Below are 18,354 nucleotides of genomic sequence, written 5' to 3' on the forward strand. Positions count from 1 at the left end.
CAGCCCAGTGCTGGGAAGTGGTCCGTTCTACTATTGTTCTCTATTAAAACCTCCTGGGAATCATCTAAGTGAGGCTGAGAGACGTGTGGGGCAAATAAGATTCTGGTCAAACCAACAAATAGTCAGAGAATCTGCCCTTACTGATGAAAACTGTGAGAATGCGTAGAGGTAAAACTGCAGAAAAGGAGGGAGACTCCTCAATTTTCTGCCAATAAAGCTGATTTTACCTGATGTAAAAATTGTGAGAAATGAAGGGAGAGTAAGACACAGACACAAAGTCAAAGATGCACATAGCCAGATAAAGACAGACAGACAGACATAGCTAGAGAAGCCACAGAGGACAGAAACAGGAGTGGGAGCTCAGGTGTGTGCGCAAACCACAGAGGCTTAAAGGTGTTTACAGTGTGTGAATATATACCAGTAAGCTCCACTGATTCACTTGTGTGGGTATACCAGCATTTCATGTGCCCGTAATGGTAAACCATGAGGGCATTTCACTAAGCTACGGTTTTAACGGCTGTTTTACAACACAGCACATCAAAAAACATATTACATGCAGCTGCATTTAGAGCAACCCATCCCTCTTTCTTCCTAAAAGAAACCGCTGCTCTTTGCAGTTAATCCCTTGTGCTCCATCTCTGCTGCTGTCTATCTATCCGTGCATCTATCTATCCGTATATCTGTCCATCTATCTGTATAAATCAAATTTAAAATTAAATTTTGCTTCAGTGCCATGACCGTATCTATCTATCTGCATTTAGAGCACCTCCTCCCTTCCTTCTCCTCATTCCTTTGATGACCCTGAGGGCAAGACTGCCATTTAGGAGGCCGTCACTGGTCACCTCTGGGTGCTGTGTCCTGGGCTGCCTCTTTATGCCTGCAGGGCCCACCTAATATATTGCCCACTCATGCACACACTTAAATGCTCACACACACACACACACACACATACACACAGGACTTCCAATCAATTAGTCTTGAGATTTATACAACTGGGAAAACTTGGGGGTGTTAGTCTCCCTAAAGCCAATCAGATTGAGCTTTCCCGAGACTTCTACACAAGTCAAATGACACTAATTAGCTTTGTGTGTGTGTGTGTGTGTGTGTGTGTATGTGTGTGTGGGCATTCAGTTATGTGCACGTGTATGTGTGTTTGCGACTGACACTAATTAGCAGGGCTAGTGCACCTACTTCCTCAGGACCATTTCCTGTGATAGTAATTATTAGGTATGTGTGATAAATTCCAGGCCTTCTTCCACCCGTCCAGAGATAGAACGAGAGAACAAGAGAAAGACAGACAAAAAAGGGGAGAGGGAGGGAGAGCATTTAATACTCAGAGGAAGTTAAAGAGTTCAGCGGTGCAGGAGTAATGAAGTAAAAGTGAGGAGAGACGATGAAAGAATGGTTTTACTCTGCTGGGGCAAAGTGTGAGTCAGTATGACGGTGAATGCGGTTTCCACATGCAACATCTTCCCATTGACGTGGCCTCCCTATCTTCTTCTCTGGTTGTCAATCACTGCATTCTTTTTTGTTTTTGAGTGTCACATTCACCCCATCTTCACTATGTCAGTTTCAAGAGAAGTTCTTTCAGCCTTTGGAAAGACTCTTCCATCTCTGTCTATCAGTTTAACCAAACACACTCTCATGAATGAGCTATCCCCCCTTTTTTGACTGATGTTTTCTGATCGTCAATGCATCTGTCAGCTCAACATCGACTTCACAGGACTCTAACCTACCAGTCACTTCTTAAGGAAACAATGCCCAGTGTTCACAAATCCTCTTCACTATGACAGCAATCCAGCTGTTACGGTACTGTAGGAAAACAGAGGGTGTGCCAGTTTTACAAAACTTGATTTGAAATACAGGACATGAAACTTCATACTTCTGGTGTGGCACAATTCCCTAAATACAATTGTGGATGTAAGTACCAATAAAATATTAATACGTAGTGATAAAAAATAGCTGTAACTGCTGATAGAACAGCCAAACCCTGAGAAAATGAACTCAAATCACAAGGGTTACAGAGTACAGTCCAAGAGAATAACATGGCCCGAGAAAAATGGGCCAGAAGTTTTAAGGCCCTTAACCCCCAGTTCCATTAGCTGAAGAGCACAGAGAAGCAAACTTCTCAGGTGTATCTCAGGACTATTACTCTCTCTCTACTTTAAGTGGTAATTTTGCTTCAGTGTATACATAAACATTAATATGTCCTATAATCTTTTTTTTTTTTAACTTTTATTTTTTAACTTTTTTAGCTTTAAATTTTGTTGACAGAGAAGGAACACCAAAAGTAGTGTCAACGAGGTAAACAATATACCAATACAATTCTTCTAATGTTTTATACCGAGGTTTTAGTGGTCCATTTTTCATGAAACCCCAATAGTTGAATTGTCAGAACATGTGTGAGCCTTTTCATATCACCATGTATCTTAACAAAGTCCACTGGCCTATGGTAGGAGGGTCCACTTAGCACCCTTTCCTAGTGATTGCCATCTTGGTTGCCACGAATGGAAATTTAACAAGATATCATTCCTTATGTTTTATATTTTCTTCTGTAATCGCCTAAATATAGCACAACACATGTCTTGGGTATTTCATTACCTAAAATCACATTCAACACTACCCATAATTGCCCATTTTCTTGGATTCCCAGAATACACGAGTGTGATCCTCATTCTCTCCGCACAGTCTTCGGTATGATTGTCATGAGGATCCACTTTTATATTCTCCCAACAGAATTCTGGCCTGGAGCTAGTGGTTATATGTCGTACCATTGTACCAGACATCTTTAGATATTTCCATCTTAAGCTCTGTTTCTCATTTATCTCTAAAAATACCCTGTAGAAATTCCTTGGTTCATCACCAAACCTTGATACAGCACTGAAAGCAATTCACCAAAACTATACTTGTATCTGGTCTCAAAGTCTCAAAATAAAATATTAAATTTTTGAAAAGTCTGGGTTACACCTTCGTCAAATATAGTGCTTATTGCTGTAATACCCTTAGTAGCCCCTTGTTTAAACCTGTAATCAATGATCCTTGATGTGAATTTGGGATCATTTGGGATTTCAGCCTGAAAACAAGTGTAAAATATTTTAAAGCTTACTGTATGGGACCCAGGTAGAAGTCTGTCATTACCTTACTGTATTGAACAAGGACTTAGAAGCAGGGATTTCCATGTGATGAAACCCTCCATTGACAAAACCTCAAAGGAGGAGGAGGTGGAGGAGTAGGGTGGAGCATGCCTAGGCCCTGACATAATAACACACCTACAGGCCCGACAGCCGACACACATGTCGAAGGTAAACACGCATGTCAGAGGGCACAGGAGCACAGACAGACATGATGAATGGCCCCAAGTTCCCACGAGGCGACGCACATGCAAACTTGCCCAGAAAGAGAGGAAGGTGATGTGTGGTCAGCCCCTCCTCATCACAGCAGTACAGAGAATCCCATTCACACACTGCAGCCACCTTCTATGTTTCATCATCACCTATCAAAACAATTGCACTGTAACACCACACTTGTGTGTATGTGGGTGTGTGAATCTGCATACACGTATGCAGCAACTTTAAGTCCTTGCATACAAAAGGCTCTGACTGTTTATGTGCTGCTGTGCACTGTTGGTGGACTGAATGTGAGCTTTTGCAGGTGGGCATCGATGTGAATGCGATTTCAAAAATACATGGGTTGTGTTTGCATTGTGTACACTACATATACGTGTATTTGCATGCATTTTTGTGTATGTAAATATATAAAACAAATATATCAATGTGTACATATACTTTCTTGGTGTAAGTATCAGGGCTGGATTAACTTTAAGGGCAACAGGACAATTGCTGAGGGGCCCAAAACCTCTAGAGGTCCCAGGGCACAAACAGAATATCTGGTTAGATCTCGTTTTTCTGTCTGCTGGTGCCGCTGTAGCCTACTCACACAGGCCGACCGTGCAACTGCGAGCTGACGGACCCTCCTCTCATTGGTCAGCCTGCATCAACATGCAAAGTTATAAAGGTCAAAGGTGATGCCAAATCAACGTAAATTTGACGTTGACGTGGGTAGCCTCAGCCTGCATTCAAACAATTAAAAAACGGAGAAGCCTGGAGCCTGGCGCTCACTTAGCTGCCCTATGTGAGAGCGCCAAACAAAAATTAAAAAATGGTTTAAGACATCAGAAAGGCAGAGAATTTAAAATATATACTGAAAATAGGTAGTTTCTTCACTTCTGTTACTGTTAACAACTGCTCTACTAAGGCAGCTACCAGCAACAAGGACAACTCAGCTGGTGATGACATTTCTTCACTAGCAGTTGGAACAGCCTGGACACCAGTAGCGCATACAAGGGAGCTAGCGATGGCTCGCCCATTGTGACAGCGAGCAGCCTGGACAGCGAGAAGTCCCCAGCAGCAGCTTGCAACAACAGCCCTGCTGCAAGTGTGACCATTGAGGGAATTAGCAATGGGTCAAGCAGCCTCTGCACCTCCACAATGACATTTCCTGGAGATCCTGCACTGTGGGGACCCATTACGGGAAGAGGTGATCCACTGAGCCTTTGAGTGAGTAGTTCTATAAATTCAAAAAAGCCAGATTGAACATATGTGTATCTGTACATCAAAATGCACTTGATGACTGTTAGATCTTGAAGCATTGAATATATGTACATTATGCTACTGTACTGAATTCTAATCAACAAAGCCTGATTTGTTGAACATTCGATCATACTTATCATTAAAATGTATTTGATGATGATGATGTCTACAATGAGATTATTGTCCTGGGGAGGGGGCGGGGGCTGGTAAATGTGTTTCCTTGTGTGCGTGTGAGTGCACATGGCATACATACAGTATGTGTGTGTGTCCAGGCCCCTCGGAGAGATCAGTGAGCAGGGACATGACCTTGCCAGTACAGCTGGTCTCTCTGTGTATTTAGTCAGCGTAACCATGGCGATGGCACTGTGCAGACAGGATGTCTACGTCGGGGATTTGAAAGTCATAACGTCGCTACTGCTCTTAAGCTTTATTATGCCACGGGTTACTATAACTAGCCAACAAACGGAATACATGAATACACTTCATGGACAGAATTGAATTTCGGGGTTACAGGTTTGGGTTTATTACATTTCCACAGTGTAGAATAGCTCATCTCCCTTCACGCGGAGGTGCTGAGTTAATGGCATGAGAGAAGGAGTGAGCATTAGATATACTGTATGTAGTAGATATTTTGTGACAGTAGAAGTACAGGGAACTTAAAATATGACACTAGAGGTTTGTTTATATCGAAATATTACACAAAATTTAAGCAACTGTTCAAATTTCTGGTAAAACAAAAAAACTGAAACACATTTTTTCTGTTAGTTACTGTAAGCAAACACTCTAACAGGACTATTTTTCTTTGTCTTTGTCTGAGTGGAAGTGTAAAACAAAACACAGGAAGATTAAGTGAAAGCAGGTACCTAACATCATCATTTACTCAAAAATCTTTGCCCATTTGCCCATTTTTGTACATCTTCTCTTTTATGAATACACAAACTTTTCCAACTCAGTCTGGCATGAGAATCATTTTGCAATACCTGGATATTTATTTTTCTTATGAGCAAACCAAAATGTGGATGAAACATGTGGATGACAATGTTATTTATCATCTGATTCGGTGCAGGTGTTTGCTGACGCATGGTATGTTGTGTTCAGTCATTCTAATCTCACCCACTTTTCTGTCTTTGTATTCATCCCACCTCTCTTTCTCTAACCGTTCTCTGCTAACCAGACCCTGCTCCCTCCCACCCTTCACAGCTCTACTCCATCTTTTTCCTGTTCTTTCTTCCACCACTCCCTCCATCATTCCCTTCCTCCCTCCCACCATCAATCATCCCCTCCATCAATCACTCCCTTAATCTATCATCCTTTTTTTTCCTCCATCATTTACTATTTCCTCCCTAACCCTCTGCTACAGCTTCTCTCTTTTCCTCCTTCTACTGTCTTGCAGAGTCTTTCTACTAAATGTCTGCATGATTTTCCCTCCATCTCTCAAATCGTCAACTCGCCCCTTCTCTGCTTCTAAAAATTTCCACTTTGTCAACTCGGCATCTCTTTATGCGTCACCCTCAAAGCTGCCGCTACCTTTTCTTTGCTCTATCATCATTTTCCATCACTAAAATGTAAACAGAGATAATATCAGCTACATTCCCACTGTCTACAGGAGGATCAGGTTCAGTAAGCCACTGTGATGTTGTGGCATGTAGTATTATCCCATTCAGACTATGGAAACATCTCAATGACTAGCTATTCAAAATGTCCAAGCACATAATTTCTCTATTGTGCACCTACACCCCGTGACCCTAGACTCATTTAATGACTAGCTCCTCTGGAGGCCATCTGTGTCTGTGTCTGTGTGTGTGTGTGAATACTGTATAGTATGGTGGAAACTCAATCTGGTGTGGGGTGATAGAGCAGACCCACACCGCTCCTTATACATCAAGCATTCAGCTCTATATCTGAAAAAGGCAAATATGAAAATTTCTCTCTCTCTTTCTCTCAGTCACACACACACACACACACACACACACACACACACACACACACACACAAGCACACGCAGGCACATACACAATACAAGCTAGGAAACCCAGCATGCAATGAGAGGATATTGAAAATGATTTTTTCCCCTCTTGTCTCTTTCATTAACAGTGTTGAAAAGCCAAGAGTCTGCTCTCTCTCTCTCTCCCTCTGGCTCACACACACACACACACACACACACACACACACACACACACACACACACACACACACATTAAGAAACACACACACACACAGAGCTACCCAGTTCACTGGGGAACGTGCTTCACATGGTTTGCTTCAGCTGGTCTTCTTGACAAATGCCACATTAGAGTGGAGAGAAGGAGAAACTTGGCATGCAATCAAACTTCTCTCATGATTTCTAAGATTTGAAATACTTCAGTTTGTGTAGCCCTCACCCTCCTCCACTCTATCCTCCCCTCCCTCTCCTTCTCCCTTTCTTTCTATTTTTTCTTTCTTGCTTTTACTCTAACACCCTTCCTCTCCCTCTCTCTCTCACTCTCTCTCTTGTTACCTCTCTTTCTCTGCCCTATCTTTCCTGTTTAGTTTTCTCTGTGCTAACTTGGACCAGAGCTGTGCTGTGGGAATATGGCCCCTTTAAGCACAAAGCCAAAGTTTGTGTAAGTATGTGCATGTCTGCAGACGTGAGTGATTATATGTGAGTTCCACTGAGGTTGTGTGTACATTCTGCATGCGTATCTTTGTGGCTTGTTCAGATGTAAGTCAGTCTCACGAAGCTTCGCCCCTCGCAATTCAACAGTCCTTTAATCCTCATCATCAGTGACCCCAAACCCCTGCCTCTGACCTCTTCATACACACAGAGACACACAGAATCGAATGCACAAGAGACCACACACACACTCGTGCCCCCTGTGCCCCTTCCATTAGCTCTTACCAGTGTAGACATGTAACCAGTCAAAGTTTTGAACACAAAGGCAAAGAATCCCAAACTTCTTTGTTGCTGAATATGTCAACCAACCATCACACTAACCGTCTTCCTCAGACATCTCTCTAATGGTAATATAATAATGATTTAAGTCGAGTGCCAGTAAAGTGCAGAAGTGTCTTTCACATGCCAGGTCTGTGAGCATGTTTGTAATTTCACGTATATACCTAGAAGCACGGATTGTGTCTGTATCATATGTAATACATTTCCTCTGCTAAACATCCCTGGTGATGTTTGGATGGTGGAAACTGAAACAGACACGAAGATGGTTTGTATCACCCGTGTGTGTGTGTGTGTGCGTGTGTGTGTGTGTGTGTGTGGTGTATGATATGGGCAAGGGCACTCTTTTTCTCTGATACTGTAGGCAGACACAGATGCATACACACATTCTTTTAAAGTTAGTGTGATCAGAGGGGCTCGCGAGGCATAATGGATTTTAAAAGATGTGTTTTCAATACATGTGTGCCAGCCTTCCCTTTTGTACTGTACTGAGTGGCTGACTTTAAAGGCATTTCTCTGCGGCACATGACAACCAGATATGTGGCTCCATGCTCCTTCAATCAGAGCGCTCAAAGCAAACACACATGTAGCCGCTCCACTGACAGATCACTGAACTCACTCACACATTTCATACATACCCACTGACACACACTCACACATGGAAATGCATCCAGTCCTGCACACTTTTTTTTTCTTTTAGTTTCCTCCTTCTTTAACTCTTCTGTCACACACAGACATACACACACACACACAAAAAAAGAAAACAGCCACACACATATCTTTCTAAACCTGCTGTCCAAGGCTGCACCACCTGTCCTCAATAAATGTAACTTTTCACAAGGCAGCTATAGACAACGGCTGATCCTACTTCAAAACACACCTCGACACTGATGTCTATATAAGACACATGCACAGATGCACATGTGAACAGGTGAGCCAATAAACTCGCCCAACACAGTACAGTAGTAGACACACGGATTTCTTCTGCAGCAACAAAACTGCTGTGTAGGGCCATGACAATGTTCCTGATAAAGCGCTGAGGGAAATATGTTGACAATGTTAAAAAAAAGATCCTTGATCTTATGGGCCGGGTGTGCAGTCACTACCACAACCACTTGTAGTTTATTTTTTCTGACTGTATGTCTTACTTTAATTACCAGCACCTCTTGCTCTGCATTACATTACACACTATGTGCAAAGCCTCTTCCTCTTTATGCAAACGCAGCTTAATTAATTCACATTATTGAGTTTGATACATTGAAGTCTTTCTTTTACTGATTAGAGAAATGTAGAGCCATGAACGAGCAGAATATACTGTAGCATACGGTTACACAGCATGTGATTATTATTCTGTGTGGCCTACACTGATTGCACTGTTGTTTACGGACACATGAAAAGAGTAACATCTGTTGAATGAGGAAAAATAGGTAAGTAGGGTAGATTAAAGTAGATAGATAGGATATAAATACTGTGAAGACAGATGGCTGAATATGAGACTAACTTCATCTCCAGAATCTCCTCCAGCTGTTTGCGTCTCTCATGGCGCAGGCTGTTGAGGTGTCCGTCTCTCTCATGCAGGGATTGCTGAGTGGAGGACAGACGCAACTTTGTGGCGTCCAGCTCCTGACGTGTCTTCTCCAAAGCCCCCATCAGCTCCTCCAACTAGTCAAGTGCAGACAAACACACACACACACACAAACACACGTTTAAACAGTATGAAAACTTACCAGGGTACCCAAACAAAGCTCTCAAATGTAAGAAGTGTTCATTAAATCATGCAACATGTTACTTAAAAGTCAATATACAAGATCTATTTTACACTTCCACATGTACAGTTACACACATGTACACAGTGACATGATAAAATAATCAAATGCACACTTATGTACACTTTTATCTGTCTGCATGCCTGTATGTGTGCATGATGCTTTCTGAGGAGCTGGATGGTGGTGAAATGACTTCCTAAACATGAAAATGAATGACCAGTTGACAATAAAGAGCAGGTGAAATTACTGAGGTTCAAAGGCTAGTTGAATGATATGTCCGCTAACGCTTGCGGTGGAAACAAGGGCTCCTTCTCCTCCTCCACCTTTCTCCACTTATTTTATCTCACTCTCAAGTGTGGTTCTACTTTAGAGCAGGTGAGAATAATGCTCTCCTATATAATGCATGCATCTCCTCCCTCTGCACACACATGCCCTCCAGCCACGCAGTCCTGCATGTCCAACCTGAGTGTCTGACAGACAGGATGTGACCTGAGGGCGTCATTATCCTAAGACAGGAAGTGTGTAATTGTCTAACAAGTACTTCACAATAGGATGCAGTACTAGGCAGGCATGTTCAGATGATGGAAATGGAAGACCACAAGAATATTAATTTCTCTTTATTCAATTCTGATGATTTGCAGATTTGTGATATAAGATAGTCAAATAATAGATTCTTGAGTGTTGGATCTCAAATGAACAAAGGGAAAGAAAGGGAAGGAGAAGCAAAAAAAAAGGAGTATTAGGGGAAAGCACTCCATGGGGTAGGACATGAAAAAAGGAATGGGCCTCTTTTATGAAGGGGCCAAATCGTTCACACATTTTCAGGACACTCTCCATCTCCGCCGGTTTTCTAGGTGTGTTTCACAGATGTCAGATAATGTGCACACTGACTGTTCATGAATATCACATATGGAGTGAGAGAAGAAAGGGTGAAAGCAAAGTGAGTAGGGAATACAGAAATTTGCAATGGTGGGAAAGTGACAACTTTCAGTCATAACTTCCAGGAAACATATCAAAGCATTGTTTTAAATAAAATACACCCCATACCCCTGCCAACAACAACTGACCTCCTAAGTATCCAGCAGTTAATATACCCAACATAAACAAGACATCCAACTGTCCAAAATCACACTACGTTTAATGTTTGATGTCTTGTTTCAGGCTTAAAAGAACCCAAAGCCACTCTTTTCATCTTGAAAGCCAAGGGTCACACACACACAACTCCATTTACACCCACCACATGTCTATCAACCCTCATGCTCCAACTCCCCCATCTCAGTCGCCCATTAGTCCACCACCCAGGCTCGCCCTCACTTCACAATCACATCATTAATAAGGAATACAATGCATTTTAGTGAAATTAGGGACCTAATCAGCTTAGTGGTGAGCCTGTGCGTGCTAATTTAGCTCAACTTCAAGGCAAAGCCCCCCAGCCAGGCTAAGGCTCACTAAGACTGGCCCAAAGCCCTTTTAGTTGCTAAGCTGATTGGGGGCTCAGAGGTAAGGGCCAAATCCCTCTTGTCCATTTGCGTCGGTGTTGCTGGTTCAAAGGCCTAGTTCAAACGCCACAGAGGGGGAGAGAGGGAGAGAGACAGCAACAGAAATGGAGAGAAAGGGAGAGAGAGCGTGGAGATAATTGGGGGAGACAACTTAAGAAGGCAGATGGGAAAGAACAAGGCTCGGGACGATGAATGGACAGCAGGAGAAAGACAAGAGACAGAGAGTGGCAGAGACCGAGGGGATGTGAAGAAAAGTGACCCAGGGCATTACCCATGCTCCATTTCAGCAGGTCAGGCTGATGGAAGACTTTCAGCGCATTACACATCATGAGACTGATTACTCTGGGACAGAGGGGAGAAGAAAGAGGAAAATCAAGTAAAAAACGAGGGGGGGAAAAATGTGAGAATGTGAGTCTGGCAAGGCGCTCTGAAACGGTGCCAGGGTCAGGTGATGTTTCAGAAGGACCTGTCCCTCTCTCTATTCCCCCAGCAACCAGCCCGGAACACCCTCTTGTTCTCCGTAATCTTGAGGCAAGAGCGGCAGCTGACTGACAACTGTGTAACTGCATGTTAATGGCATGTTGACTCGCTGCCTCCGTATGTGCTGACGTCATTTTGGCTCACAAAGTTCAGTGCGTTGACAGCACCTAGCAGTTAACATCATAGGGACCGAGCGACTTGAGTTCCAGGCGAAATGGGTATCTTCTCTAGTGTCGACAGCATGACTGCAGCTCTATTATGGCTCAATATGTGTCAAGTGCAGTCGCCAGCATGAGTGCACACTGGCTCAGTATGTTCTCTGTGTGTAAGGTTTGGATTGTCTTGAAATGAAAGCAAGTTGACTATGGCTTTTGGGGTCAATGAGTGTTAACATGTCACAAGTTAGAAAAGGATTTCCCTGATTCTTTGACTACACATGGGTAAACTTAGGTCAAAGCTGAATCATTCACTTCTGTGCGTGCGAAAAGTCCCGCAGACACAAATATGCTTTTCTTTCGGACACTGGATCGAAATATTGTTTGATAAACACAGTATCCATGCTGACTGTAAGTCAAGCGTGTAAAGTACAGAAATTGCGTAAAAAGGAGGAAAACATTAGAAAAAAAACCAAGCCACAGTTAGCATTGGCTCTCACTGAATTATCTAAACTGAGTTTGACCTTCTCTCACTTTGCCGCTCTGCCCACCAATCTCCTCTATTCATCTTTTAGATTCTCCTCTATCAGCTTCTGTCTTTGAATGTGTGTGTGTGTGTGTGTGTGTGAAGAGGGAATATACAGTATGTACGTGTATTTGAAGCAGTACAGCCACCATCCTGCCTCAAAACTTTAGCTCTTGTCCTAACCGCCGATTGCTCTCATATTACTCGTGGCACTCATAAGTAATGCAAGGTCATTCTCATTCAAATGCACACTCACACCGAGAGGAAACACACTCCCTCGCCCTGTTTCTCTTTCCCACCACAGACACACCTACGCTCACACACACACACATGCACACACATACACTTTTTTTGGATACGCTTCAAGATGTAGACCGACCAGCTGGCAGTTAGAAAGACAGATAGATAGCAGGACATAAAGAGTTAAAAGGCAGCCTGTCCTCCATCAAGACTGCACACCTAAAATCTACATCTGCATTAATGAATTCTGATTACACAAAAACTTAACATATGCACACATTTTGAAGCATGCAACAGCAAACTTAATGAGAGACAGAAAATGAATGAAAGACGCTGGAATGTTTTGTTTCAGTTTTAAATTTCAGTCAGGAAAGGGGAAAAAAAATAAACAAAAACATGTTTAGAGAATAAAAACTGGCTGAAGAAGAAAAGACAATAACAGAAAGGAAGCAAAAGACAATGATCCAATTTGTAATAATGATATTTGTTGGTTAAGAGCTACAAATGAGGCGATTAAGGATCATTTAATGACCACAGTCTGCCTGCAGTTACACACTTAGCCACATGAGGGTGCAGTTAAGTTCATTACATTTTCTCAGTGGTCCTTCTTAGTCCTAGGTGACCAGTTTAAAAGGTAGACTAGGATGCCTATAGTATGTAGGGATGCATGAGATTATCTCTGTGTGTGTGTAGGTGTGAAAATAGATGTAAGCTGGTCTTCCATCAGTGTGTGTAACATCAGGTCAACCTGTCTCTGGGCCTGAACACGGGCAGCTTCCTCCTGTGCCCAGAGCGCCTCCCTATGTGCGGAGGTGTTCATGCTCTCCCTCAGTGCCTTCTCCAAATCCCTGATCCGCTCCGCCGTCTCCCGCATGGCATCCTGGGAAGCTGAAAGAGGAAGCTGTGGGTCGAGTTTAAAGGAACGGGGGTTGGAAGAAAAGTAATAAAAGCCAAGGGAGAGAGTGTTTTTCTTTGAGTAGAGTTTGTTTTAAAAGCTCACAATCAAAATATTCTCACACTGGGATCATACCAGCAAAAGATAATTTCAAAAAAGGTGTAATTGTTGGTCCCTATGCTAAAAGGAATCCAGTCCATGTAGAAAGGAAAGACTTAAGGAAGTCAAAAGCTGTGGTGAGAGAAGAAACAAGACTTCTCTTAGAAAGAGACACAGCCAAGACAGAGGAGAGTGATAAGTGATGGAGAGAGAGACTGTGTAAGTGCTATGACCTTTGCCGACATCCATATGGAGTGTGTGCACTGTGAGTGTGCATGTGTGTGTGTGTGGAGTAGAGTGTGCACGTTCACATGCACAGTTTGTGTGTGGCCGCTCTGACACCTATGGTGAGTGGGAAAAGGATCCCTCTCCACACTGGGTGATGGAACTGTGAAAGAAAACACTGGACAGAAATAATAAACCCCCAGATTCTCTCTCTCTCTCTCTCTTTTTTTTTTTTTACTCTCTCTCCCACTCCTCAAAAGTTGATTTGCCTTCAAGTTCACACGTTCACACTTAGAGTAGCAGAGCAGAAGCCTTGGAGTCACACGGGCAAGGAGACACTTTCAAGCAAGAGTTCAGTTACACTCGGGGGGGGGGGAGGGGGGTGTATCCTTGTTGCAAAACACCCTGCTGCAATCTACAGACGCACCAATCTGATTTTGCCAAAAACACAAGATCAGGTGTTATAAGAAATAAAATAAAAGTCGCATTCTGATATAAACTATTGACCAATAAACCCTGAATGAGAGTGAAGGCAGCTACCTACCATCAAAACAAAACGGCAGAATGCAAAGTGAGTGTTTTGAGGGTCAGAATCATTAGACATGGGACGCCTCAACACCACAAACTTGATAAGACACTTGTAGAAGAGGCATCAAGATAACGAACGTGATGTGGTACAAGTGACGAGAAGGCTTGCCTGGAGCAACAGACGTTGTTGGAAGCAGTGAAGATGCATTGAAAACCCTCTCCAGACAGAAACAAAGGAAATTGTGGACTTCCTTGTGATGGATGACCGTTCCTTGGCTGAAATCTTTAGATGTGAGCCTTGCGACACGCTCTTAAACAATTAATCTCAGACATGTTCTGTAAAAGCAAGTTAGTGAATCCTGAATGGAAACATTGGAAAGAATAGTAGCTTTGCAGGTATATAGCTGATATGTGGAGCTCGATGTGAACATGCGTGTCTAATATCATTAGTAAGTCTGAGAGCACGCCGGATAGACCAATTTTTGCAATGCGTAAAGCGGAGGTCCATGCTAAACAGTGCCATGGCTCACACATGGGGAATCCATTGTTACGGGGGAAAAAGGAGATGCTAAACGCACGGAAAACTGAAGAGAGTTAAGTCAAAGTTACGAGACAGTGCCAGGAAAATGCAAGATCTATATGAATGGCTTATTAAACTGGTAAATATTAAAACAGGAGAAAATTAGCTTTGAGTTGGTACAAGTAGCATATACTCAGTGTTGTGGTAACAGTATCCAAAAAAAAAAAAGACAGAAATGTATATCAAGCCAGCTCTGATGATTTACAGTTCCTTCAAACTCAATAGTAAATATTAAATAACTGGGATACAGCAGCAATGGGATTATCCCTTAGCGTGATGAAAATAGTGCCAAGTCAGCCAAATCACAAGCGGATACTTGTGGCTCGTCACGTCAGCACGACACAGCTGGAGGTGAGCGACAAACACCCGCACACACACGTACAGAGGCAGGCTGTGTGCGTCAGCAGTCCAAAGCTGTAATTGGATGTGACAGACGGGCAGTAATTCGATGCACCAGAATCAACAAGTTCTGGTCTGACCCCGCCCAACAGACAGGAACACACATATGCACGCACATACACACTTATACACACACACCCCACTGAGATGGGGCTGCCACTGCTGGACCCCCGAGTGAAACCTAACCAGAAAGCTGTTTCTGTCTGTCTGTGTGTGTGTGTGAATGTACATGTCTGCGCGTTATGTGAGTTTTATTAGTAACAAGAGAATATTGCTGGTTTTCAAGAATACAAGCAATGGAAAGAAAGGGCAAGTGTAAGAGAGATAGAGAGATACAGGGAGTGGGAAGAAATGGAAAGATAATTGCCTCTGCAGCACCAATCATCACCTAATGCCCTTGGGGAGGATCATTATGGAGTCTGGCCCTTTCTGGTTTGATGGAGGGATTATAATCACTAAAATAAACGAGCAGGCAGTGAGAGAATGCACATTTTCAGCAGCTGTGTACCTATGATCCTCTACTTCACACACACACACACACACACATACACACACACACGCAAACCACTTACCCACATAGCCTGATCCAGGCAGACACAGACATCTGTCTCTGTCTCTGTCAAAAAAGTTTTGTGCACAGCATCAACCTCTATGTGTCTTTTTTTCATGCTTTTAAAAATGTCAAGTATGTGTGCAAGGAGTGATTTTTTTTTTTTTATAAACTGCTGTATAGACTGTGGGAAAAATCTTGAAAGGTATCTTTCATAACCATCCACAGATTTTGAAAAAAAAAAGGAGTCTCTTAAATCCTTGTGACTCAACAAAGGGGGGGTGTTCAGCGTCGCCGAAGCCTCTCTGTTACAGATAAAAGAGAAATAATAGGCCTGTGCGAAGGCTTGAAGTGAACATTTCCGATGTGTGTTTTCTCTGTGTTTGTGAAGTGCAGCGTGGCGCGATAGAGACGATGGAGCGGAGAGATGCTATCTCTCCATCCCACATAAACTCTCCTGGATGGATGAGGAGAAGGAGCGATGAGGGAAGGCCCTGTTTGTTTGTGTTTACCCTCGGAGCGTGCTGTGTTCCTGATGGACCCGCAGATAAATGGAGAGAGAGAGCAGGGCAAAAAAGAGCAGGATAGAGGCCACAACGCAACCTGACTGCTGAGCAAACACAATATGCAGACTGCATACTTCATTTATAACATGTCATCGTTATAGATAGTTAGCTGGAATGGCGGTCTTGTGTAGTCTTACATTTTGTTCTACGGTATTGCTGTTTTTTAATAAATTGCTGCGGTATATAATCAAACTCTTGATATTTAGTATATCATATCGTATTCTGAACAGCTGCATTTGCTCTATTTACACAAGCTTCTCGGGGACTCGCTCATTTGTTATTGTCAAATGTTTTGTCTGGATTGTTGTGTTGTTCTTTTGCACCTTGGCCCCAGAGCGGACTAACATTTTGTTCATCTGTAGATTTGTATATGGATTAGAGCCCGAAACACGCTGCATGCTTATCACAGATGCAGTATATTGTATCAGCGTGTATTATACAGTATGTTGACTTGTTAATAAAAAAGAAGAAATCGCAATGCAGAGAAATGGAGTTTGATGCATCAACTTTGAACTCCACCGTCCTGGGTTCACATCCGGCTGAGGACCTTTGTAGCACGTCTTTCCCCATCTCTCTCTCTCTCTCTCTCCTCTCGTTTCCTGTCACCTCTGTACTGCTGACTCCCCAATAATGTCATTACAAAGTTTGTCCACTAGAAAGCACTGACAGATGTCTTTTTTCAACAGTAAAATGTCCTGCTCAGTGCACTTCTTGGTCACCATTTTTTAACAAACTTTATAGTGGGTTTATTTAAAAAAAAAACAAAAGTAAAAATTGGCCAATAAAGTATATGGTTATCAGATTTCTTTTAAACTTTCAAATACTGATATCAGTAATGCCACAAAAACCCAGTATCGCTCTGACATGGATGAATGACAATAAACTTGATCTTGAGCTTGAACAGCTGCATCTGTTCTAACACTAGTTTTGTAATACATGTAATACATACCTCAGAAAAAAAATTCTACCACCTCTGAAACCTCATTTAATCTCAAACATCCCTTTGACTCTTTTTATGGACGTCATCCCACTCCCTAACATCAATTACACTACTCTTTTGCACTTGTCCCTGTGCCTCCTTCTTTCACTCTGGCACTCACTTCATGTCTCTTTCCAGGTTGTAGCAATATTAATGTTTGCTACTCAGACACTGTTTAGAAGAGGAAATAGGATGTTGGATGCTGCCTGCCAGCGCACACAAAAATAACAAAATAGCTCTACCAAAAACAGACTGTGAGAGGGGCTCTGGCTTTTTTGGCAGAGAGGTACAGAGAGGTGTACTCTACTTCATCGGTCTTGTGGGAATAACCTGGCATAGCTGCACTCTGCATATTAACACCTCTGCATAGCTCTGCAGGCTAGTATACAAGCATGTGCGCACACACACACATACTATTGAGAAAACAGCTGACACTCATGTTGACACCTAAGGAAGTATGCAACTATACAAATTACGTCACTTAATTTATCCAAAAAAAAAGGAACATCAAGGTCTTCTTTCCTGCTTGACTTGACTCAGTCCTTTATTATTCCCATCTGAGCCATTGTGCTGCTGTTCCTGGCAGGCGTATGGAGCTGATTTCTGCTGGACTAAATGCCTGTCTCTTCCACTTAGGACCGACTCTGAGATGCACTAAAGGAGGGAGGGCAGGAGGCATGACTGTCTCTCTCTCTGCTCTTAGGAGCCAAATTATACAGAGAGTGGGTGAGAAGACAAAATGTAGAGAGAGAGAGATAGAGGAAAGGGGAAAAAAGTAATATTTTCTGAGGGGTGGTGTGCAAAAGAGGTAAGGAGGAAAAAAATAGAAATAAGGGCATGAAAAATGAATTTGAGCCAATCTGAACTCTCTAGGATGAAGAGGTGATGAAGAGATAAATTAGAGGCCGCGGGACACACACACATATATATATTCAAACCTGCGATAAAGAGTGTGGGTGTCCATCTGTCAGGTTATCTTTCCTCATCTCACTCGGCACCATCTGCTTCTGGATGTTAGGAGACTTGATTTGCCTTCAGTTACAGAAAGATGAAGAAAAACATGACAAGAGGTAATGAGAGGCTAAGTAAGATGTGCATCTATCAATAAAATCACAGATTACAGCAAGACATTTGTATTTCACACAATATGACAATGGTGTATATCATCTATGTAGATATGTATGCACACGCTGTACACAATATACAATGGCCCTGTTTTACTTTAAATACATTTTTTTTTTATTTAATTTCATTTTAAGTTTAACCTCTGTTTCCCAGAGTTTACTATTTAAAGTACTATTGACACCCAAAATATGAAACCTACTGTACATATGAAACATTCTTTTGCC

The 18,354-nt window shown here is 42.5% G+C and overlaps 1 protein-coding gene across 11 annotated transcripts in view; it reads right to left on the reverse strand.

Annotated features, from left to right (window-relative positions):
- Nucleotides 1-18,354, reverse strand: part of LOC122982584 (ERC protein 2-like) — a 156,735-nt gene that overhangs the window by 64,769 nt on the left and 73,612 nt on the right. For 9 of the 11 annotated variants that reach the window (XR_006403498.1, XM_044351980.1, XM_044351985.1 and 6 more), the window contains 3 exons: nt 17,944-18,037; nt 12,933-13,085; nt 9,020-9,180 (listed from right to left, as the gene is read on the reverse strand). Coding sequence is in view for 10 of the 11 variants with exons in the window: in XM_044351980.1 (XP_044207915.1) it covers nt 9,020-9,180; nt 12,933-13,085; nt 17,944-18,037 (408 nt within the window). In the remaining variant the exon portion in view is untranslated. Of the gene's footprint in view, nt 1-9,019; nt 9,181-12,932; nt 13,086-17,943; nt 18,038-18,354 lie in introns of those variants that run through there. The other 2 variants (XM_044351984.1, XM_044351986.1) reach the window with 2 other exon arrangements.

This window comes from Thunnus albacares, chromosome 5 (assembly GCF_914725855.1).
Source record: "Thunnus albacares chromosome 5, fThuAlb1.1, whole genome shotgun sequence".
In the NCBI taxonomy this organism is placed as follows: Eukaryota; Metazoa; Chordata; class Actinopteri; order Scombriformes; family Scombridae; genus Thunnus; species Thunnus albacares.